Source organism: Carettochelys insculpta, chromosome 12 (genome assembly GCF_033958435.1).
Source record: "Carettochelys insculpta isolate YL-2023 chromosome 12, ASM3395843v1, whole genome shotgun sequence".
Lineage (NCBI taxonomy): Eukaryota > Metazoa > Chordata > Testudines > Carettochelyidae > Carettochelys > Carettochelys insculpta.
Window position 1 is genome coordinate 7,647,781 of NC_134148.1, and position 23,810 is coordinate 7,671,590.

Below are 23,810 nucleotides of genomic sequence, written 5' to 3' on the forward strand. Positions count from 1 at the left end.
TAGCCAGTTTCAAAAAAGTCACAGTACTTCTGGGTGCTAACAGCTGCTTCTGAGTCACCCCTCATAAACTGTCGTTTTATAACAACCTTTTCAAAGTGTTTTTCTCCTCCCTGATACAGCGTGTATCCCTCAGAAATGGTTTCCCTCACCCAACAACTTCAGAGGTTGGGACGCTTTGTCTGGGACAGAAAGAAAATGAAGCCCCTTAAAAGGATTCCAAGCAACTCCCCACCTCTCTCTTTGGGGTCTTGGAAAAGGGGCATAGAAAGAGAAGGCAGGTGAACAATATTCCTACCTCTTTGAGTGGATTCGCTACTCCCTCAGCACCTAGATAGCATAAGCATTTTCCTGCAGCCAGGAGCAACAGCTCTCACCTTCCCCACATCACTGGGATTAGAACAGGTGTGATGTTTCTAGGCCTCACTGTAAGCATCACACTATTTGTTTTATTAGGACTGGGAAGTAATTTACTTTTCAGCCAGATTTGCACATTTTTTTTTCCCTCCATCATCCCCTTAGCAGCTCTGAGAACCAGTGGGTGAAACATTCATGATGTTTCAACTTGGCAGATGGCTAGTGTAGGTACATATTAATTGCAGGTCCAATTTTCCAGTAAATCAAAACAGGGAGCAGGATTAGGGGAGGGCATCTACTGGGAGAAAGCAGATGGAAGCTTAATGTCTGGTAAAATGAGGGTCCACTCTTTTCCCTACACCATTAACCCTGTAAAGGAGTCCCAGCAATAATGAAACATTGTGCCAGCCTTCCTCAGGTGATCGGAGGTGGGGAAAGTACGACACAGTTCCTTGAGCAAAAGTGCAGCTGCTGAGGAGTGGAGCAGGGGCAGAAATGTTCTTCAGTACAAGTATCAGAAGGGTAGCCATATTAGTCTGTATCTGCAAAAACAACGAGAAGTCCTAGGGCACCTTATAGACTAACAGAATGCATGATGAAGTGGGTCTTTTCCCATGAAAGCTTATGCTTCAATAAATCTGCTAGTCTATAAAGGTGCCACAAGACTTCTTTTTGTTTTTAATTAAGTACAAGTTACCATTATCCTGCTGGAAAGCTACTTGAGTAAAAGCACACATCCATCACATCTAGATTGTACTCAAGTATCCAGAAGTGAAAGCAGCTGCACTTTTACTCATGTAATCTTTCGGTATCCCCCCCTCCCCCAACACCTCTGCAGGTGATACCATTTATGACCTCAAGGCTGACCTTGAGTTATTGTTGGAAAGTCTCCCAGATATGTTCCATTAATAATGCTGCAGCCTAGTTTTACTACATTCCTAGCGGTCTTATCTTCCTACATCTGGGACAATAGCAAGAGAAAATGGCTATTATGGGGAAACAGACAGTACACCGATAGCTATTAAATGCATAAAAAAAAAAAAAAAAAAAAGAGAGAAAAAGAAGCTAAGACGGTGTGTTCCTAGTAGACTCAAGTTGTTTGTACTGTGTTTTTGAAATAAGTGTCAATTCCCAGAGCCTTAGGAATGTTATCTGGTTAGGATTTTAAAAAAGAAACCACCACCAACCCACATAGTGTACAAAGAAGCTTCTGTTCATTTTTCTTCCTTTTTACTTACTTGGATCTCTTCGGTAGTCACCAAGAAACTCTTCCAGGCTCACAAATCCATCACCATTTTTATCATGTTCTTCTAAAGCTTCCTGAATGACAAATTCCTTGTGCGTGTATATGTAGATGTAAAAGAAGTTATTTGGTAAAAACTTAAAATTAAGAAAAACAGCACTATATCGTTTTGTAGAAGTAAAATAATGTATCCCATGTTCTAAACACTAACTGGATTTCCAACAAATTTCTCTGTGTTGAATAGTGTTACAATTAAAAAATAACTACAAGTCCCAGTCCTGGAGGGGAAAGAAGTCCAGATTACACATTCATTTGACATGTAATACATTCATATTATACTGACATCAAATCCAAAAGGGATGCTTGGATTTGGAATCCTGGAACTGAATTCAAGACAGAGACACAGGTTTCACTGCCCTGGTCCAGCGCCCTCAGGACCTCAGTGGCCCTGAAGATGCGATGTTGCTGGACCAGGGGAGGTTAATGCTCTGCTCCCCATCCCCTTGGTCCCCAGCTGCCCCCACTGGCCTGCCACAGCTGTCCTCCCTGATCTGGGTTCTGCGTAGGGCAGCTGGGGGACATCAGCAGCTGGGGGATGCTGGCACCCTGGCCCTGCTGCCTCTTACGAGGCAGCTGGGAGGCTAGTCTGGCTTGCCCTTCTGCCTGGCCCTCTGGTACAGGAGCATCCCTCGTTCTGCTCGATGAGGAATGTTACCTTACTAGAAAATGCTAGTTTTTGGAGGTGTAACCTGTATTTACGTGAAACTAGGAAAGAGACTGAAATCCAGAACATCTTTGGTGGCATTCTCTGAAATGCTTCCAGTTCCACGCGCAGGGCCAGATAGACAGGCAGAACTTCAGAGTCTCAATGCGTGGATGAGACGGTGTAGGGAAGAGGGGTTTAGATTTATTAGGAACTGGGGACACTTTTGGGGTAGGGGGAGCCTATACAGGAATGATGGGCTCCACCTAAATCAAGGTGGATCCAGACTGCTGGCATTAAACATTAAAAAGGTCATAGAGCAGTTTTTAAACTAAGAGGTGGGGGAAAGCCGATTGGTGCGGGGGAGCACCTGGATCGGACGGAGACTTCTCTTACACGAGGCTCCATAGACAGGGATTCCCTAGAAGTTAGTCAGATAGGGAACGTGGGAAATAATATATGGGCAAGATCAGATGTGAAACAATCGTGCATAAAAAAATCCAACGCGTCTGTGAAAGGCGGACATATAAATAGTGGTAGTTTTCTAACATGCTTTTACACTAATGCTAGGAGTCTGTCTAATAAGGTGGGTGAACTGGAGTACCTCATATCAAAGGAGGAAGTTGACATAATAGGCATCTCAGAAACATGGTGGAATGAGGACAATCAGTGGGACACTATCATACCGGGATATAAATTATATCGGAAAGACAGAACAGGTCGTGCGGGTGGCGGAGTGGTACTATATGTGAAGGATAATATAGAATCAAATGAAGTAAAAATCCTAAAGGAATCAAAATGTTCCATAGAATCATTATGGATAACAATTCATTCCTCTAATATGAATATGGCATTAGGAATATATTACCGACCACCTAACCAGGACAGTGATAGTGATGCTGAAATGATGAGGGAGATTAGAGAGGCTATCAAAATAAAAAACACAGTAATAATAGGAGATTTCAATTATCCTCATATTGATTGGGTGCATGTCACCTCAGGACGGGATTCAGAGATTAAATTTCTTGATGCCTTAAATGACTGCTTCTTGGTGCAGCTAGTACAGGAACCCACAAGGGGAGAGTCGATTCTCGATCTAGTCTTGACTGGAACGCAGGATCTGGTCCAAGAGGTAACTGTTACTGGACCGCTTGGAAATAGTGACCACAATATAATAACTTTTAATATTCCTGTGTTGGGAAGAACACCGCAGCGGTCAAACACTCTGGCATTTAATTTCAAAAAGGGGAATTACACTAAAATGAGGAAGCTAGTTAAACAGAAACTAAAAGGTAGAGTAATTAAACTAAAATCCCTGGAAGCTGCATGGAAACTGTTTAAAGACACCATACTAGAGGCCCAACTTAAATGTATACCCCAAATAAAAAAACACAGTAAGAGACCTAACAAAGAACCACCATGGCTAAACAGCCATGTTAAAAAGGCAGTGAGAGAGAAAAGGGCAGCTTTTAAAAAGTGGAAGTCAAATCCTAGTGAGGAAAATAGAAAGGAACATAAACACTCCCAAATTAACTGTCATAATGTAGTAAGAAAAGCCAAAAAAGAGTTTGAGGAACAGCTAGCCAAAAATTCAAAAAACAATAGTAAAATGTTTTTTAAATACATTAGAAGCAGGAAGCCTGCTAAAAAAGCAGTGGGGCCCTTGGATGATAAAGATATAAAAGGAGCGATCAAGGAAGACAGTGCCATTGCGGAGCGATTAAATGATTTCTTTGCTTCAGTCTTCACGGCTGAAGATGTTACAGAGGTTCCTAAATCTGAGCCAGCCTTTTTAGGCAACAAATCTGAGGAACTCACTCAGATTGAAGTGACATTAGAGGAGGTTTTGGAATTAATTGATAAGCTGAATAGTAACAAGTCTCCAGGACCAGACGGCATTCACCCAAGGGTTCTGAAAGAACTCAAATGTGAAATTGCGGAGTTATTAACAGTGGTTTGTAACCTATCCTTTAAATCCACTTTGGTACCAAATGACTGGAAGACGGCCAATATAACACCAATATTTAAAAAAGGCTCTAGAGGAGATCCTGGCAATTATAGACCGATAAGTTTAACATCAGTACCAGGCAAATTAGTAGAAACACTAGTAAAGAGTAAAATTGCAAGGCACATAGAAGAGCACGAATTGTTGGGCAAAAGTCAGCATGGGTTCTGCAGAGGGAAGTCGTGTCTGTCTAATCTATTAGAATTCTTTGAAGGGGTTAATAAACATGCGGACAAGGGGCACCCAGTGGACATAATATACCTAGATTTCCAGAAAGCCTTTGACACGGTCCCACACCCAAGGCTTTTATGTAAATTAGGTGGTCATGGGATAGGAGGAAAGGTCCTTTCATGGATCGGGAATTGGTTAAAAGACAGAAAACAAAGGGTTGGAATAAATGGTAAATTTTCACAATGGAGGGGGGTAACTAGTGGTGTTCCCCAGGGCTCAGTCCTGGGACCGATCCTGTTCAACTTGTTCATCAATGATCTAGAAAATGAGGTAAGCAGTGAGGTGGCAAAGTTTGCAGATGACACCAAGTTGTTCAGGACAGTCAAAAGCAAAAGGGATTGTGAAGAACTACAAAAAGATCTCAGCAAACTGAGTGATTGGGCAGCAAAATGGCAAATGAAATTTAATGTGGGTAAGTGTAAGGTAATGCATGTTGGAAAAAATAACCCAAATTACACGTACTACATGATGGGGTCAAATTTAGCTACGACAGATCAGGAAAGGGATCTTGGAGTTATAGTGGATAGTTCTCTGAAGACATCCACGCAGTGTGCAGCGGCAGTTAGTAAGGCAAATAGGATGTTAGGAATTATTAAAAAAGGGATCGATAATAAGACAAAAGATACCATACTTCCCCTATATAAAACTATGGTACGCCCACATCTCGAGTACTGCGTGCAGATGTGGTCTCCTCACCTCAAAAAAGATATATTGGCATTAGAAAAGGTTCAGAAAAGGGCGACTAAGATGATTAGGGGCTTGGAAAGGGTCCCATATGGGGAGAGGCTAGAGAGACTGGGACTTTTCAGTTTGGAAAAAAGGCGATTGAGGGGCGATATGATAGAGGTATATAAAATCATGAATGGTGTGGAGAAAGTGAATATAGAAAAATTATTTACCTTTTCCCATAATACAAGAACTAGGGGACACCAAATGAAATTGATGGGTAGTAGGTTCAAAACTAATAAAAGGAAATTTTTCTTCACACAGCGCACAGTCAACCTGTGGAACTCCTTGCCCGAGGAGGCTGTGAAGGCCAGGACTCTATTAGGGTTTAAAAAAGAGCTTGATAAATTTTTGCAGGTTAGGTCCATAAATGGCTATTAGCCAGGGATAAAGTATGGTGCCCTAGCCTTCATAACAAGGGCAGGAGATGGATGGCAGGAGATAAATCACTTGATCATTGTCTTCTGTTCTCCTTCTCTGGCGCACCTGGCATTGGCCACCGTCGGCAGATGGGCTGCTGGGCTTGATGGACCTTTGGTCTGACCCAGTATGGCCATTCTTATGTTCTTATGTATGTTCATACATTTAAAAGGGGTACTGCCACCTATTTGAAAATGAATTTCTCTTCTCTATCGCCTCCAATTCGGTAATATCTTTAAAATAAACGAACAAAAAGTCCCCCTATTAATTTTATTATCTGCCTTTGATACCATCTTTTTCAAGGAGTTAGAGCCAATGTGCCTGCTTGTCTAACTTTACTGTGACTTATACACCAGTCAGTCATATCACACAACCTGATTTTGCTTTGTGGTCCACCTGGTGGCAGGCTGTACAGCAGCCATGCACTAGATGTTACTGGTTCCATTAGGAAAGAAGCTGTTCCTTTGCTGCTTCTTGGCAAGAAAGATTAAACAAAATCCTCAACTTATTTAGATCAAGCAATTATACATCTCATGTATACGAAGCACCCATGTAACAATCATACTTGTAAATAAAAATGGTTAGTCTATCTTTATAACCATTTAAGATTACTATAACAAAAAGATTAATTTTTTCTTTTTATTCAAAATGCTCCCAAAAGAAACAGTTCACTATTTCACATGCACAGCCATCTTTACTATTTGTATGCAAAACTTTCATGCAAAACTAGAAGAAAGAAAAATAGTTTACAAACAGGAGAAAATGATTGAAATCGTAAAAGTTCACATGGAGATACAGGAGCGAGCACAGTAGCTGAAGCTTTAAACTCTGATGAGATTTCAAGTTCACATGATTTTTTTTAAAAGCAGATCAAAATTAACTTAGATAATTTAATTCTTTTAAATCAGATGCATCAAACATATATAAGCAACTGAAATGCATTCGTCACCTTATGACCTTAGTGGCCTGGATGAGGGAATGGACTGCACACAGCAAATCTGTGGATGACACTAAGCTAGCAAGAGAGGTAGGGTGCCTTAGATACATTGGTGGACTGCATCAAAAGAAATCTGATGAGGTTCAACAAGGATGTCATCCAATATATTTGTTAGCCTATAAGGTGCCACAGGACTTCTCGTTGTTGAGTCATCATCTTGAAACTCAGTACTCAACTTCTAATCTAAGAACTGTTTTACCAGGCTAGGAAATCTCACACATTTTCACGAAGGCCTGGTCAACCAAACCCAGCCAATGTAAGTGAATGAAATTAAGTTTTCACATCTTGTTCTAGGTGTACAACTCTTATGACTTTGCACAGATGTAGATGGCAGTACAGAGCAGTGTTCCCTCTAGGTGCTTTCACCTATGGCTGGAATAAATTTTGTTATGGGCAACAAGGCATGTGCAGATATGCACCACCAGTAGAAACATGCTGCCAGCTGTGAGCACTCTGGTAATCAGCTGGAAAGCATTTTAATCTCCCCTAGGTGGCCACGTGAGTACTCAGTTTACAGAAAACACTGGTACTGACTAGTACTAGCTTATTCTGATTCTACTCCAGATGCTATTTTCACCTCCAATCTCCTAGTGTTAGTGGTGCTGGTCATAAAAGTGATGTACAAACATCTCCACAATAACCACACAGATGGGTCTAGTGTAGACATTAGACTATCAACAGACGTTTCAGTCGGAAGGTATGTTCCGACAAAACTTCTGTGAACAGATGGCGGCCAAACTGCCAAGCGGTTCAAAAGAGTGATTCCCTCTGTCGACGGAGAGCAGCTGGACTGTCCAGCCACTGTCTCGACTGAACAGCCAATCGGAAGCACAGCAGACAGGGCTGCTCGGTGTCCCAGAAGCCCTGTATTGACAGAAGGCCCCCCAGAACATCCATACTGTCTGTTGACAGAGGCGTCTGACTCATGGGGGAGCAGCAGAACACCGTTGACAGAAGTGCCCTGTTCTGTCGACTTGCTGTCCACAGAATGCTTTGGGAATCTGGATGCTCTGTGGGTTTTGTTAACAAAACAGTCTAGAGCACACACTAGCAGGTCTTAGTTTTAAAATTCTTTGTGGCTATAAAATAAAATTGGAACAGCTATATTGAACTGGACTGAGCATATCTTCTGAGAAGTGACTGAACGATTTTTCTCAGCCTGGCTGATGCATACCACAGTGCAAGCTGAAATGGCCTCTGCTACATTTGCAAGCGAACTCATTAAAAAAAAAAAACAAAAAAAAAACCAGCAGTAATTTATGCCCTGTCGCCTCAGCGGGCATCAAATCTGAAGGCTGGTCAGAACAGTGACCTTCTCAATCCCTTTTGAGGACAGAGTCTTCCTTCACTTAATCCTTTCCCATGCCAATGGCTTTTTCTTAAAATCTGCAGCTTTCTGACAGGGACTCTTTTCCAAGATAGATAGGAGTCCCAGCCTCATAAACAGAACATCCTACTGCGCTATTATCAAAGGGAGACTCATCTAAACCCAACTCACATATGACAATTTAAAGCACCTCAACTACATTACTAGGTGGACTCCTAAACCCCAAGGACTAAAATTCTGCACATCATATATGCATGTTTGTCAAGAGAAATGAATAGTAGTAGCTCACAAGCAAGTTTTCCAAGATTCATTGGGTTAAAGACAACCATTGAAAGGTGCAGCCTCCATTCACATTATCCTTTAGAAGAAAATGATTTTCCCCACATCTTACCGTCATATACTCAGCTTCTTCAGGATGCTCAAAAGCAATGAATTCATTCAGATTCAGACCAGGAACTTCATCTCTATTGGCTTTTTCAAACCGCTTCTTGTCCTTTAAATGAAGCTGTAAAAAGTTTTCAGAAAACAGACACGATCAGATCATTTAATGAAGCAGAACAATGGGCATCTACAGTACCTGGTTTACAGGATTACAGCTAGAAAATGCTGAATTACCTTGTTTTATATATGGGTATTACAGAACCTTTTATGTCCCACACTGCAGCTCACAGACCACTGCACTGCAACCCCTGTGAGGCTGGAGTGCTAGCACTGGCTTCCCAATGCAAGGGAGCGGGGAGCCCCGAGCCTCACAGGCCAGATGTAGTTCATGAGGGGGAAGTGGCGGCTCTACACACAGTCACTCGTGCCCCCCACCCCACAGTTGGGGAGACGGTAATGCCAGAAACTGCTTGTGGGAGGCTTTCCCTGCTACTCTCATTAGATGGCCAATGGGAGCAGCAAGGGGTGGTTCCAGGGTATGACAAAGATAAAAAAAACCAGGTAAGCAATAAGCACTAGTCCAGGTCATAGCTAGATGCACAAATGAGTCCCAAACTATGGAGGGTATTATGATAATTACTGTAATGTTTACCATACAGACCATTGATTTCAGAAGACACATCTGATTCCCTCAGGAAACTGATGGGCAGGATCCCTTAGGAAGTTAATATGAAGGGAAAATGAATCTAGGAGAAGTGGCAGTATTTTAAAGAAGCCTTGTTGAAAGCACAGGAACAAACCATCACAATGCACAGTGAGAAAAAACAAATATGGTAGGCAACCAGCTTGGGAAATCTTTGGCGTGCTTAAACTCAAAAAGGATGTGTATAAGCAGTGGAAACTTGGACAGATGACTAAAGAGAAGTATAAATATATTGCTCAAGAAAGCTGGGGTAATCAGGCAGGTGAAAGCACAAATGGAACTGCAGCTAACAAGGAATCTGAGGGGTAACAAGAAAAGGTTCTACAGGCATGTTAACAGTAAGATGGTGATCATGAAGAGTGTGGAGGCCTTACTGGAGGAGGGTGGTAACCTTGTGACAGAGGTGGGAAAAAAACAGGATAAGTACTATTTAGAAAAGCTAGAAATAGACACATCCTTGGGTCCAGATTTAATGCATCCAAAGGTACTGAGGCAACTGGCAAATGTCATTGCAGAGCCTTTGGCCATTATGTTTTAAACTCGTGGAAATCAGAGATTATTGGAAAAAGGCAAATACAGTGCTCATCTTTAAAAAAGAAAAGAAGGGCAATCCAGGGAACTATAGATTAATCATTCTTATCTCAGTCCACAGAAAATTCAGGGAGGGGATCCTCAAGGAATCCATTCTGAAGCACTTGGTGGAAGGGAACATGATCAGAAATAGTGATCACGGATTCATCAAAGGCAAGTCATGCCTGACCAATCTGATTATCTTATATGATGAGGTAAAGGACTCTGTGAACATGGGGAAGTCAATGGATGTGCTTACCTTGACTTTAGCAAAGCTTTTGATGCTGTCTCCCACAATATTCTTGCCCGTAAACTAAGGACATATGGATTGGATAAATGGACTATAAGGTGGATAAAAAGCTGGCTAAATGGTTGGGCCCAACACATAGTTATCAACCACTCAATGGCTGGTTGGTGGTCAGTTTCAAGTGGAGTGCCCCAACGATCCATTCTAGGGCTGGTATTCTTTAACATCTTTATTAATTACCTGGATGAGGGAATGAATTGCACCCTCAGCAAATTGGTGGATGACACTAATTTAGGGGGACAGGTAGATACGTTGGAGGGTACGGATAGGGTCCAGAGTGACTTAAATAGTTTGGAGAATTAGGCCTAAAGGAATCTGATGAGGTTCAACAAGGACAAGTGTAGAGTCCTTCACTTAGGACAGAAGAACCACAAGCATCATTACAGGTTGGGGACCGACTGGCTAAGTAGCAGTGCAGCAGAAAAGGACCTGGGGATTACAGTGGACGAGAAGCTGGATATGAATCAAGTGTGCCCTTGTAGCCAAGAAGGCTAATGGCCTATTGGGGTGCATTAGGAGGAGCGTTTCCAGCAGATCTAGAGAAGTTATTATTCCCCTCTATTCAGCACTGGTGAGGCCACACCAGGAGTACTGTGTACAGTTCTGGGCCCCAGATTATAGAAAAGATGTGGATGCATTAGAGAGGATCCAGTGGAGAGCAACAAAAATGATGAGTAGCAGCAACGAAGGGTCCTGTGGCACCTTATAGACTAACAGTCTGTTAGTCTATAAGGTGCCACAGGACCCTTCGTTGCTGCTACAGATCCAGACTAACACGGCTACCCCTCTGATACTTGACAAAAATGATGAGGGGGCTGGAGCACATGACCTATGAGGAGAAGTTGAGGAATTTAGGCTTATTTAATTTGCAGAAAAGAGGAGAGTGAAGGGTGATTTGATAGCAGCCTTCAACTTCCTGAAGGGGGCTCTAAGGAGGACAGAGAGAGGCTGTTCTCCATAATGACAAATGGCAGAACAAGGAGCAATGGTCTCATGTTACAGAGCAAGAGGTGTAGGTTGAATACTAAGATATTAGGAAAAACCTATTTCACTACATAGAAAGCTGATGGAATCCCCATCCCTAGGGGTTTTTAAGTCCCAGCTTGACCAAGTCCTGGCAGGGATGATTTAGTTGGGGTTGGTCCTGCTTTAAGCAGGGGGCTGGACTTGATGACATCCTGAGGTCTCTTCCAGCCCTAGGAGTCCATGATTTTAGGACTTGCCAAGATTTGACAGACCTTGCATATTTTTCCTAATTTCAACAATGTTGATATGTTAAAAATTATATATTTTTATTTTCACATTTATTGGAAACTAAGAGGTGGGTTGGGGGATAGCACAAGGCTGATCTTGATCTTTGCAGGTGCAAGGTTCAGGACAACCTAAAGTGTTGCCAAAGAAGAGAAAAGACCCTTAGCTCAAGCTGTGCAGAGTCCCCAGCTGCATGCGGACACAGCCATTCAGAAGAAAGCTGGCTTCCCACTACAGCAGCAATGGGGAACCTTTCTTCAGCTGGGAGCCAATGACCCATAAAGAAATCAGTTGGGGGGCACAGAAGTGAGAAACAAAAAAACCCAAAACAACAAACAAAAAAAACCCAGCTCACTGATGTGGTCCACAACTCTATGAGGTCTGGGGCTATGGGGTCTGTGTGGGAGGAAGGTTCAGGAGCAGGCTGGGAACTGGGGGGTCTGGGTGGGAAGGCAATGTAGGAGAGGGGTGACGGTCTCGGCAGGAAGCAGATGCAGCAGGGGGTATAGGATCTGGGAGGGAAGGGGTAAGAAGCAGGGTGCAGGTGGAGAGCCTGGACAGGGAAGGAGGGGTGCCAGGACTCCAGCCAATCACAGCAGCATCAGGATAAGTCTCTGGGGAGGCTGGCTGCCCAGGCCACTTTTACTCCTCCCACTCCCACCACCTTTGCAGTGCCATCAGTCTACCAATTTGTGCTCCATACCCTCTCTTCCCCATCCCTCCTAGAGCTTGAATGCTGTGAATCAGATTGCCCACCACTGCCAAGCATGCAGGCCCACTGCAACAGAAAGCCTCTCCTGCACTCACTCATCCTTGTTGCCCATTGCTGCTCTAACACCTCTTGCTCCCTCCTCCCAATTTGTCACCTCTATCTCCCTCTACACTCTTTCCTATCCTCTTTCAATCTCCTCTTTCCCAGCCTTTGTCCTTCCTTTCAGCTTACCACTTTCTAACAAAAACCATACTTGCAAAAAGAAAAATTTAAAACAAATAAATAATGGAATAACAGGACATTTGCCAACCATCATTCTGTTCCCATGTTATCTGTCTTCCAAAACTTTTGTCTGCCTGTTGTTCTGTTTGTACACTACCTAGCATGACAGAACAACACTCTCAGTTGCTCTTTAAGTATTACACATAAAGAAAAGAGGGGTAATGGACATTATAAGTAAGAAGTAGATTTTGAGCTGTTTTTAAAAGCAAGTGGGAATACATAAAGGACGTGGCAGGGAGCAGCCATTTTTTCCAGGAAACCGATACAGTAAAATTGGGGGCGGGGGTGAGCAAGCTTTCCAAGGTGGAGTGCTGAAATTTGACCTTTTGATCTCTATGGACGGTCAAAGTGCCAGCGATCCTTTCAAAAGTCACTAACAGACCTACTTACAACAGCTTCATTAATAAAGATGCAGAGCTTTACCATTTAGGTAGCATTAGCTGTTTTTTTGATTAATCCACAGTTAGCATGGCTATGAGCAAGCTAACGGGTGCATGGGAGATCAAGCATGGGGCTGAGCTAACGGCTTTTACACCATTTGTGGCAGCTGTGCTGGGGCTGCTGACGCCTGCAGTAAAATATAAACTAAGGGTATGTGTATACTACAGTGGGGATCAAACCGGCAGGAAGTGATCCACAGGGCATCAATTTAGATTCATTGTATCTTCAATGACATGATATCTCCAAATATACTCCCATCAGTGCTGGCACTCCTGCAATATGAGAGGAGTTGCTGGCATTGATGGGAGAGCAACCGCCCATCAACCTCACCGCATGGAAGACACCATGGTAAGTATGTCAACATCAGCTACATGACACAACCTGCATTGCTGAAGTAGACTGACAGTACAGTTAAGTGTTGACAAGGCCTAAATGTAGAAAATGAGACAGGAGAGACTCTCAGGCTAGACTTGAATAAGCAGACAGAGAGAAATTAATAAAAGATGTGGCCTGGAAAGATCCTGTATTCTAGAGCAGCATTTCCCAAAGTGTGATCCATGCCCCACTACCGGTCCTTAGAAAATATACAAATTATTGCTATGTACTATTATTATTGTAAACAAACAGTGAAAATGTATTAATTTTTCATTCTTTTTTTTTTTTTTTTTTTTTTTTTAACACGTGTTCCTATTTTTGGGCTGCAAAAGAAGGTACTGAAAAAAAAAACTGGGTCCCAACTATATAAAGTTTGGGAAACCCTGTTCTGAAGGATTGTCCACACTATTGAATTTCTCCCATTTCCCAGTCACAGTGGGAATGGTAATGTAGACAGGGGTTTGCCTGCTAGTATTTTTCAGCATCATGGTATCTAACCTTTCTGGGAGCAAGAACAATTAAACACATTGCAGTAAACAGTGTCAGCAGCCTTTCCGTACTAGGGTTCCCAACACTGTTCACAGCAGTTTAGCAGATTTATGGTGAAATTAATTGGCTGAAGGGTAAAACAGATCTACACTCTATCAGAAGGCAGCAAAGCAATAGGTGTTATCAGCCTGGTTCAGGAAAACACTCAAACACCTGCTTACATGCTTTAAGGGACTGGCAAAATAATGTGCAATTTTCTGCTGAATCAATTAATAATGCAACAGATTTAATCATTTTGTTTGACTTAACAGAATTAACCTCCTTGTTATGGAATCTTGCTTCACTAGCCCCAAACTTCGAAATGGCCATTCAAATGGCCATTTCGAAGTTTACTAATGAAGCGCTGAAATGCATATTCAGCGCTTCACTAGCATGCGGGCGGCCACGGCACTTCAAAATTGATGCGCCTCGCCGCCGCGTGGCTCATCCCGACGGGGCTCCTTTTCGAAAGGACTCCGCCTACATCGAAGTGCCCTTATTCCCATGAGCAGATGGGAATAAGGGGACTTCAAAGTAGGCGGGGTCCTTTCGAAAAGGAGCCCCGTTGGAACGAGCCGCGCCACTTTTGAAGTGCCGCGGCCGCCCACATGCTAATGAAGCGCCAAATATGCATTTCAGCGCTTCATTAGTAAACTTCGAAATGGCCACTTGACTGGCCATTTCGAAGTTTGGGGCTAGCGTAGACACGGCCAAGGAGAGCAGCTTTAACAAACAGCTACAGAAATAGCAAAGTAAAAGAAGACCTAATGAAGCATTAATATTCTGTTCTATTGCCATTATCTCTTGAAATAGTCTACAGGATGAAACATAAATCATGCAGCTATTATTTTATAAACTGGCGTATTGATTTTTATAGAACCTCAGCACCTGGACCATGGACAAGGTTTGCTCTGATAATGCTCTGTATTTTTTCTCCATTAGCACAATGGGCCAGGAGAAACAGTAAACCCTCCATTTAGCGGACTAATGGGGGGAGGGGTGTCCATTAATGCCAACAATCGGTTAAATGCAAGGGTTTACTTGTATTCACAAAGCACCTCCCTCTCCAAAAAAAATAGTGTAAAATGGGCAACTCACCAGAGCTGCTGGAGCCTCATCACGTCCTGGGCCACTGCTGTGGCTGGAGGAGCTGCTCCTGAGGCTGGAGCCTCTGCCACAGCTAGAGCTGCCGCAGCCAGAGCCACCACGCGCTCCTCCCACTGGGTGTGGGGCACTCAGTGTAGTGGTTCCTCCAGCCATGGCATGGGACCTGCAGTGGTGGCTGGAGCCCCAGCTACTTCAGTGGTGGCTTTGGTGAGTCACCAGCATTTAAGTACTTTCACTGTGGGGGGAGAGGAGGCTGATGGATTAAGTGGACTTTGGAAACAACGGAGGCCTGGAGGACACCCACTGTTCCTGAGGTCCGCTGACTTGGGGTCCACTCAGAGGTTTACTGTATACTGAAGTAAACAGTATTCTTGTAACAGTAGAATTCAGAAAAGGATAGTGATGCCTTGTTTTTCTTATGCCATTAACTTTAATTAATATGGGCTACAAAGAAACTTTTCCTATAAGCAAGTTATTCCATAGCTGGTAGGAACTTCAATATTTTAATCAACTTTTAATTAATCAGCTACTCCAGAAAGCTGAAAATGTTAAAACACAGTCAAAGCCAACAAACTTAACAACAGAATAGAGTGACTGAAGAATCCAATATCACAAACATTTGCCAGTGATCCGTAAAATCTGGTGCTTTGGTATCTTACCTGTCGAAATGATTCTTCTTCTTGATCCTCCAGGACAGTATTCTCATCGAAGTCAATTAGACGATCATACATTTGAATGTTGTACTCCTCCCAAGATACTAATCCATCACCATCTTTATCATATTCACCAAACTGTTGTTTAGCCTCTTGTGTAACATAATGTTTAAAAGACTTCTGGATCCATGAACTTAGCTCACCTGGGGAAATTCCACATAATGCAATAAAATTCTTAAACTTTTTAAGATTTAAAAGTCAATCACAAATATCTTCTGCATTCCTAAACAGTATAAACAATACTATAGGTCTCTTCATATTCAAGCACTGAAAGCTTTCACTTTAAAAAATAATCCTATGTAATCACGTAACTGGGGCTTTAGTTGAAGCATATTGCTGTAGGATATTCCTGTTTTTCAAGGCAGCTAATGGAGAATCAATCAGCACTAAAAACGTATGTTATTCCAGTGTAGTAACACTTTCTCCACTGATACTACCAGTACCATGAAACTGATTAAAAGCATTCTGTCTATTTCAAAAATTGTTTGCAGGGCTACAGAAATAAACAAGAATCTAGGAATGCTAAAAGCATGCTCCATAAAGAGATCTTTCCATAAAACAAAATTTCACCATTTTGCAAAGCAGAAAATATACCAAATATTATGCATTCTAATAAGTATAACAAGCACAATTTGGGAAAAAGTACACTACATGCAGATATATAAATGCATTGCCATAGTAGCAAAAAAGATTAGGATTGGAAGAAACCTTGGGGGTCATCTAATCCAACTGCCTGCTCAAAGCAGAACCAGCTCTAACTAAATCATTCTAGTCACAGCTTGGTCAAACCTTGCCTCAAAAACCTCTAAGATAACAGCAGTATTGGGAGAAAAACACGAGAAATCATTCTTCCACTCTGCTCTGCGCTGATTAGGCCTAAACTGAAGTACTGTGTCCAGTTCTGGGCACCACACTTCAAGAAAGATATGGAGAAAATGGAGAAGGTCCAGAGAAGAGCAACAAGAATGGATAAAGGACTGAAGGAATTGGGGTTTGTTTAGTTTGGAAAACAAAGGGCACATGACAGCAGCGTTCAAGTACCTAAAAAGCTGCTACAAGGAGGGAGAAAGATTATTCTTTTTAACCTCTGATGACAGGACGAGAAGCAGTGATCTTAAATTGAAGCAAGGGAGGTTTAAGATTGACATTAAGAAAAACTTCTGTTGGGTGGTTAAGCACTGGAATAAATTGCCTAGCCAGGTTGTGGAACCTCCATCACTGAAGATATTTAAGAGCAGGTATCTGTTGGGGATGATTTAGATGGTTCTTGGTTCTGCCATGAAGGCAGGGGACTGGACCTGATGACCTCTCAGGGTTCCTTCCAGTTCTAGTATTATGTGATTCCAATCCCACCCTAGGCAACCTATTCTAGTGCTTCACCACCTTCCTAATTAAATAGTTCCCCCCCAACCCCGATATCCAACCTAGATCTCCCCAATGGCAACTTGGGGCCATTTGTTCTGCCATCTGCCAGCAATAGAAACCCCCTTCAAGTAGCTGAAGGCTGCTGTCAAATCCCCGCCTTACTCCTCTCTTTTATAGACTAAGTCAGTTCAGTTCCCGCAGCCCTTCCTTAGAAGTCATGTCCCCCATTCCCCTAATAATTTTGTTACCTTCTATTGGACTCTCTCCAATTTGTCCTCTCCCTTTGTTTAGTGGGGGACCCAAAACTGGATGCAATATTCCAGCTGTGGCCTCACCAGTGACAAACAGAGGGGAATACAGTAGAGTCTCAATATTCGCAAACCTTGTGAATTCAATCATTTGCAAGCAGCCACTTCCCCTGGAGCCCCAGGGCACCAGCAGCTGCTGCTTCCCCTCGGGTCCCAGGCAGGGAGCACCGGCAGCTGGGGGCTGCGATATTCGTGAAATTCAATATTCGTGAGGATTCTCAGTATGGAACCCTCACAAATGTTGAGGTTCTACTGTAATCACTTCCCCAATCTGCTGGCAATGCACCTAATGCAACCCGATATACCATCAGTCTTCTTGGCAACAAGGGCACACTGTTGATTCATATCCAGCTTCTCATCAACTCTAATTCCCAAGTCTTTCTCTTCACAACTGCTGCCTAGACACTCAGTCCTCAGCCTGTAGCAGTGGATGGGATTCTTCTGCCCTTAGTTATAGGACTCTACACTTGTCTTTGTTGATCCTCATCAGATTTCTTTTGGCCCAAGCCTCCAATTTGTCTAAGTCACTCTGGATCCTATCCCTACTCTCCAGATTAACTACCTCTTCCCCCCTCAATGTGATCTGCAGACCCGCTTAAGCTGCAATCCCACCCATCATCCAGTTCACGGATATTGCCTAAAACTAATCACCCAAAAGAAAAATCTATGTTTTCCCAAGAATATCATATTCTCAATTAAAAACCCTAAAACATACACACAACCTTTACCATCGTTAGGGAAAAAACTCTAATTAAAGACATTAAACTACAGTGCAAGTCTGAAAAGGTGACAAGTGTAGGAATGGCACCTTTTTATTCAACCACTCTGCACTCCCACTGTTTCACAGCAGTCTCTTATGCTAAAACAAGTTTATTTCACTTCATTTCTATTACAATAAGGAATTAATAATTTTAGAAGAATAAGATGAAGTCTCTTTTTGGCATGTAGAGAATCAAGAGAATTTTTAAATAAAAACTTTGAATGCAGAATCTCTACTATTGCACGAATCAGACAAAGGATGTGCATGTACCCAAGTCTTACAAATGCATGAAAATAGCAACACCTACCAAAACTTTAAAATCTAGTTGCTATTATGAGTGAAAAACACATGCAGGCTCACTCCAATTATGGGATATTTTACTTTCTAGCATTTGACACAGAACACTGTCATTGGTACACACAAAGCCTACTGCCATTGCTCATAAAAGTTGAGCTCTCTGAGGTCAGAGCATCAGTGTTAACCATGCCAAATCGCCTTCCAGCCCTAGACTCCAACTTAGTGGCGCTAACTGACACAAGCCTCTAAAAATGGGTTCCATTTCATCTCAATGACTTATGTACCAAAATGCTCTTTAAAAGACACACCTTATTTAAATGTTTTTCCTAAAAACAGCCATCATATTGCTATAGAACATGAAGGGAAGACAATAAAAAGTTTGCAATGGAACCACCAAGCAGCATATGTGCTATAGACTCGAATCTGTCTCGCTGAGCCACTTAACTGAAACCCCATGTGCAAAGTCTCATTTACTTCTCATGCAGGCTTCAGAAGTGTCTCTATAGAGCAGAAGCAGAACTGGGCCTTAGTAACTGCTATATTGTTATCCTTAGGCTTCCGCTCCTATTTCCCACTCCTTTATCTATTCATGACCTACACTGTGCGTGTCACATCACATTAGGTTATATAATCTTTGAGAGAGAGACAATGGCTACTTGTCCTTGAGACATAGCCACTGTATTTGTAATCAAAGTTCTGTGGAATTAGATCCTTCAGTAGTTTTACATGGTTCTCATAGATGTCTGCTTAACAACCCATTCTGTAAAACAGGGGTTCTCAATCTACCCTACCCTCTAAACCTCTTGTCCCTACCACCTGTGCCACAACTGTATATTAAAGCCACAATCTACATATTGAAAGACAGAGCCAGACATGCAGGGCAATTACTTGGAGCCCCACACCACTGGGTGTCCTGTGAAGCTAAATTGCTCAGTCTTTGGCTTCAGCCTTAGTGGCCCAGCTCAGGACCCCAATGGAAATGACCCTGCATAGTGGGGCTTTGAGTTTCTGCCCTGGAAACCCCAGTGACTCTAATGCCAACCTTATTTGGCAGACCCCCCAGACCTATTGTAGAGAACTGCTATTGTAAAGGAAACTTTAGAAAAATTCTATCCCTGTTTCAGCTAAACAAGAGGTGAGGAGTGGGGAAGCAGAAACATCTCATTTTTGGCACTGAAGTAATCAGAAGACTCTAGACACATACAAGACAGTTACTTTGCAAGCTAGAACTTCAACTTTAAGCCATAAATGTAATGGCAGATACAATAATAGAAGAATATTGGGAAGGCTCAAGGGAGACATCTTGCAGGGACTGAAAATTTAATACCTAGGAGCTAAAGAACGGAACTTGTCAACTGAGGCAAGCAAATACAAAATATGTGAGAATCCCTGTAGTGAAGACTCCCATCTTTTATGTCACACTCTTGCTAGTGTATATTTGATATACGTGAAGTGGCTCCCTTCTGAATAATGAAAGGGAGAGTGAACCCACAATCAAAAAGCTCTGATGTGAAAGAACCTCTGCTACCTGTCCCTCCAGCTCCACATTTTGAGCCTTCCTTTCCTGTTAACAACTCCACTGCTTGCCATTCCTTCTTCTTCAGCTTTGCCAGTAGCAGAGTGAAATCAAACAGTCAACTTTAATGCCTAGCCACAGTAAAGGAGCAGTGAATATGGCCAATCGCTTGTCACTATCTCTCAACAATGGTTTCACAAACCCTGGCCCAGATCACAGCTTGCCTGGATCTAGCCCCCAAGGTGCGGGGCACCCCTGCCCAGCATTCAGACTGCAGTGGGTGCGATGTGTGGAGACATGAGCCTCATGGGCTGGAGTCAGGCAAGCTGCAGCTGGATCTGGCCCACAGGTTCCACCCGGTGGGGGCAGGAAACAGCACTGATGCCTCTCCTCCTCCTCCGCTGGCTGGGGGGAATGAAGCAAGGCACTGCCTGAAGAAGCTTCCCCTGTGGCTCTGATTGCCTGTAATTCCAGCAGTGTCTGGTAGCAGTAGGAGAAAGACTCTCCAAGGAGCTTTTCTCCACACTGCTGTTCCTAAAGCTGGGGGAGTGGGCAGCAGCAGCATTGCATGGATGTAAGCATCCCCCACTGCCCAGACCCCCCCAACCCCACCCTGCTCCTGCACTCCCCTCCTGCCCAGAACCCCAACCTCAGACTGTTCCTGCACCCGTCCTCCTACCCAGGCCCTCCGTGCTCCTACACCCTGCCTCCTGCCCAGACCCCCATGCTCAGCCCATTCCTGCACCCTCCCTCCTGCTCAGACCCCTCAGTCCCCACCTTCCTACCACCAGCCCATTCCTGTGCCCTCCCTGCCACCCACCCGTAGCCTGTTCCTGCACCCTCCCTCCCAGACCCTACCCCAGGCCACTCTTGCACCCTCCCTCCTGCCCAGACACACACCTGCCCTTGGCAACCCCTCCTACACTGAGCGCCCCCAAATTTTTTGTCCTACCCCAGAGGATAACTCCTCTAGCCTGGAGAAGCCCTGACCCTCATTCCCCCAGGCCCATGGTGCTGAAGCGTGAAAGGAATGAGGTGTTTAAGTCAGGAGCCACATCTGTGAGGGGTTTGTGTGTGTGTTTTATTTTTTGCTTCTCACTTATAAGTGGCCAATTAATTTTTCTGTGGGTCAGTGGCCCCAACCCAAAAAATGTTCCTCACTCCTGTAAGGAGCAACAAAGACAGACAGGGCTACTCTGCTACATTTGGAAGACGGTCTTTGCAACTCAAGTTTTTTAACAAACCCCATGGCCAACTTTGTCCACATATTTATTCTGGAGATACCATCACTGGACCTACCATGTTAATTACGAGACATGGGGCTCTTTTTCCTGTACCTCAACCAACATTATATAATGCCATCATGTTCCTGCAATGCCTCTGTACTACATACATTGGACAAAGACTTTGGCAAAGAATGAATGGGCACAAAGCAGACATTAGGTATCTTAATACACATAAGCCTGTCAGTGAGCATTTCAATGGAGAGGGCCATTCGGTTAAAGACCAGAGGATATGAATCCAACAACAAAGAGACTTTAACAGCACATTACAAAGGGAGATGTGTGAGCTAGAGTTCATGCTCAAATTCCTTACATTATCACTTGGTCTCAAAAGAGATAGCAATTATTTCACTCATTACAAGAAGTCCTGTCTCACCTTACAGACTAACAGACATTTTAGAGCATATGCCTTTGCGGGCAAAGACCCACTCCATCGGATGAAGCGGGTCTTTGCCCATGAAAGCTTATGCTCCAAAATATGTTAGTCTGTAAAACACCACAGGACTTCTTGTTCTTGAAGACAGACTAACAGGGCTACCTCTCTGATTTCAAGGACTGTTTCCCTTCCTTTGGTATTTGTGGTGAGCTCAGGAACCACACTTGTATCTCTCCCCTTCAGTTCCATGTAACTGACTTGTCAGCTTTTATTTCATTTTTGGACTTCTGTGCTATATAACTGAGCCTGGACTGGAAACCCAATAGAGCTGAGGAAGTGGATCTGTCCCAGAAAAACTCATCACCTAATAAATCATTTTGCGAGTCTTTAAAGTGGTCCAGGACTGCTGGTTGGTTTCGGCAGACTACAGACTACAGACTAACTGGGCTCTCTCTCTCTCTGCAGCTTTTCAAGTATCAACTCACGTTATTTTCTCGCCCCCACCCCCTGCTGGGACAGTTCGCTCCAGCCCATACCCTCCGTCAGGAAACCATCCGCGTCCAAGTCAATTTTCCCGACGATGGTTTTCAGCCTCTTCTGCTGCTCCTCGGGGCTGAGTTTAGCGTACTCCTCCGCTTCGTCCTTCGGCGGGAGAAAAACACACGCATCAAACTGCCGCCCAACTCCCCGCCGGCGGATTAAACGCCGCTCCCCTCCCGGCCGCATCACACACCCGCCAACGTTCATCCAACTGGGGCGGGCGTCTCTCAGCTGGTCCACCGCCCCCGCGAGGAGACCGGCTGCCGCCAGGGGTCCTCGCCCCGCTCTCGCCGGCTGCGGACCGACTCCCCGCCCACCCCAGCGAGCCTGAGCCGGGCCCCGGCCGCTCACCTGGCCTCCGAGCAGCGCCTCCCGGTCGTAGTCTGCCCGGTGCTCGCCCTCCACGTAGTGCTGGTCGCCGGGCCCCCCGCCCGCCGCGCGCAGCACCTCCCCGAACACCAGGCCCAGCCACAGCAGCGGCAGGGGCCGCATCGCGCCCGGAAGAGGCGAGCGGCTAGCGCGCGCCACAGGCCGGGAGCAGGAGGCCGGCGTGGGGGAAGCTGGTTGGCGGCTGGCGTAGCTGCAGAGCCGAACACACCGCCCCACAGCGACACGGAGCGGCTACTGCAGGCGAACCCGCGTCGGGACTGGGCTGAGCTGGGCTTATCGCGGCGCCCAGCGCCCCCCACCCACGCCTGGCTCGGGGAGACTTGGTGCCGCCTCCTCCTCGCATGCGGTGGGAGTGTCGCTCGAGCCGCAGCTTCCCAGCCCCTACTCCCATCCTCACCTGGAACGAGAGAGCCCAGGAGTCCCGTACCAGTCCCTGGTGCTGATCCCTGCCCACCCTCAGCTTGTGACCAAGCCCAACTCCTGGCATTGCCATGCAAGAGCCCCCCTTCCACACAGCCCTGAACTTACTAAACCGTTTTAAATGGGACAATAGGTCTGTATTTCTGTTCCGCCTGCTCCCACGGAGCCGAAACACTTTCAACAAGCCATAAACCCACCTCTCCATCGGACCTCCTTAGGGCGGGAACCCGGATAGCTGTTTCACCCTACTGCCATTGAGCTGAAGAAGTGGGTCTGCTCCACAAAAGCTCCTAACCTAATAAATTATTTCGTTGGTCTTTAAAATGCTACATGACTGCTGGTTTGTTTTGTTAGAACACAGAGTAACAGGGCCTCTCTGTTACTACCCTACAGCAACTGTTAGGGCACAACAAAAGCAGCACACAAAGCAGAGGGTGGGTCAGTCCTCAGTTTCTGCCATCATTAAAACAGAATGCCTACTGGAATAGACCACTGCCTCCATTAAGTTTTAAAATACATATTCCAATTCCGACTTTTAGTCTGTAAGGTGCCACAGGACTTCTTGTTGTTTTTAAAGATATAGACTAACACGGCTACCTCTCTGATACCTGTCATTCCGATTTAAAGTGTGCCATTGTCCGCAATAAAAGAGAGGCAAGGTGGTTGAGGTGATACCTTTTATGCAACCAATGTCTGTTGGTGAAAAACAAGCTTTCCAAGCTTGTAAACACAATCCGCTTGTTTCTTTCACCAAGAGAAGATGGTTCAATAAGATGTGGGAGAATGAGCACCTGGTGGCCGGGCCTCACTCGCAAGGCAGAATGACCATACACTCCATCTTGGAACGCTATCATACAACGGTGGGAAGGCTTGAAGCCAGGCCAGGAGAAAGAAATCAGAAAGTTGACAAGTAGTTGGAGAGTCCCCAAAGAGAACATCCTGACAAGCAGATAGTAAGTCCCCAAAGAGAACAGCTGGGGCAAGTAGCTGGAAGCCCCCCAAAGAGAACATCTTGGTTGTGCAATATCAGAGGGTCCCGGGGGGAGGTTCAGAAAATGACCAAGGACAGAGGAAATCTTGTAACATGTTCTGACAGGCTGGGAGGATAGAAAGCCCAAATTAGGTAACAAACGCTTTAATTGGCCAAGTATTGAACCCCCCAAGTAAGAAACAGTATAA

At 44.4% G+C, this 23,810-nt stretch overlaps 1 protein-coding gene across 3 annotated transcripts in view; it reads right to left on the reverse strand.

Moving 5' to 3' along the window:
• The window catches only part of RCN2 (reticulocalbin 2), a 39,083-nt gene extending 16,605 nt beyond the window's left edge, over window positions 1–22,478 (reverse strand). For 2 of the 3 annotated variants that reach the window (XR_012647148.1, XR_012647149.1), the window contains exons 1-5: window positions 22,173–22,478; window positions 21,818–21,923; window positions 15,323–15,519; window positions 8,398–8,511; window positions 1,593–1,689 (exon numbers count right to left, since the gene is read on the reverse strand). Coding sequence is in view for 1 of the 3 variants with exons in the window: in XM_075006821.1 (XP_074862922.1) it covers window positions 1,593–1,689; window positions 8,398–8,511; window positions 15,323–15,519; window positions 21,818–21,923; window positions 22,173–22,313 (655 nt within the window). In the remaining 2 variants the exon portion in view is untranslated. The remainder of the gene's footprint in view (window positions 1–1,592; window positions 1,690–8,397; window positions 8,512–15,322; window positions 15,520–21,817; window positions 21,924–22,172) is intronic. The other variant, XM_075006821.1, reaches the window with a different exon arrangement.
• Between the last annotated feature and the right edge of the window lie 1,332 nt (window positions 22,479–23,810).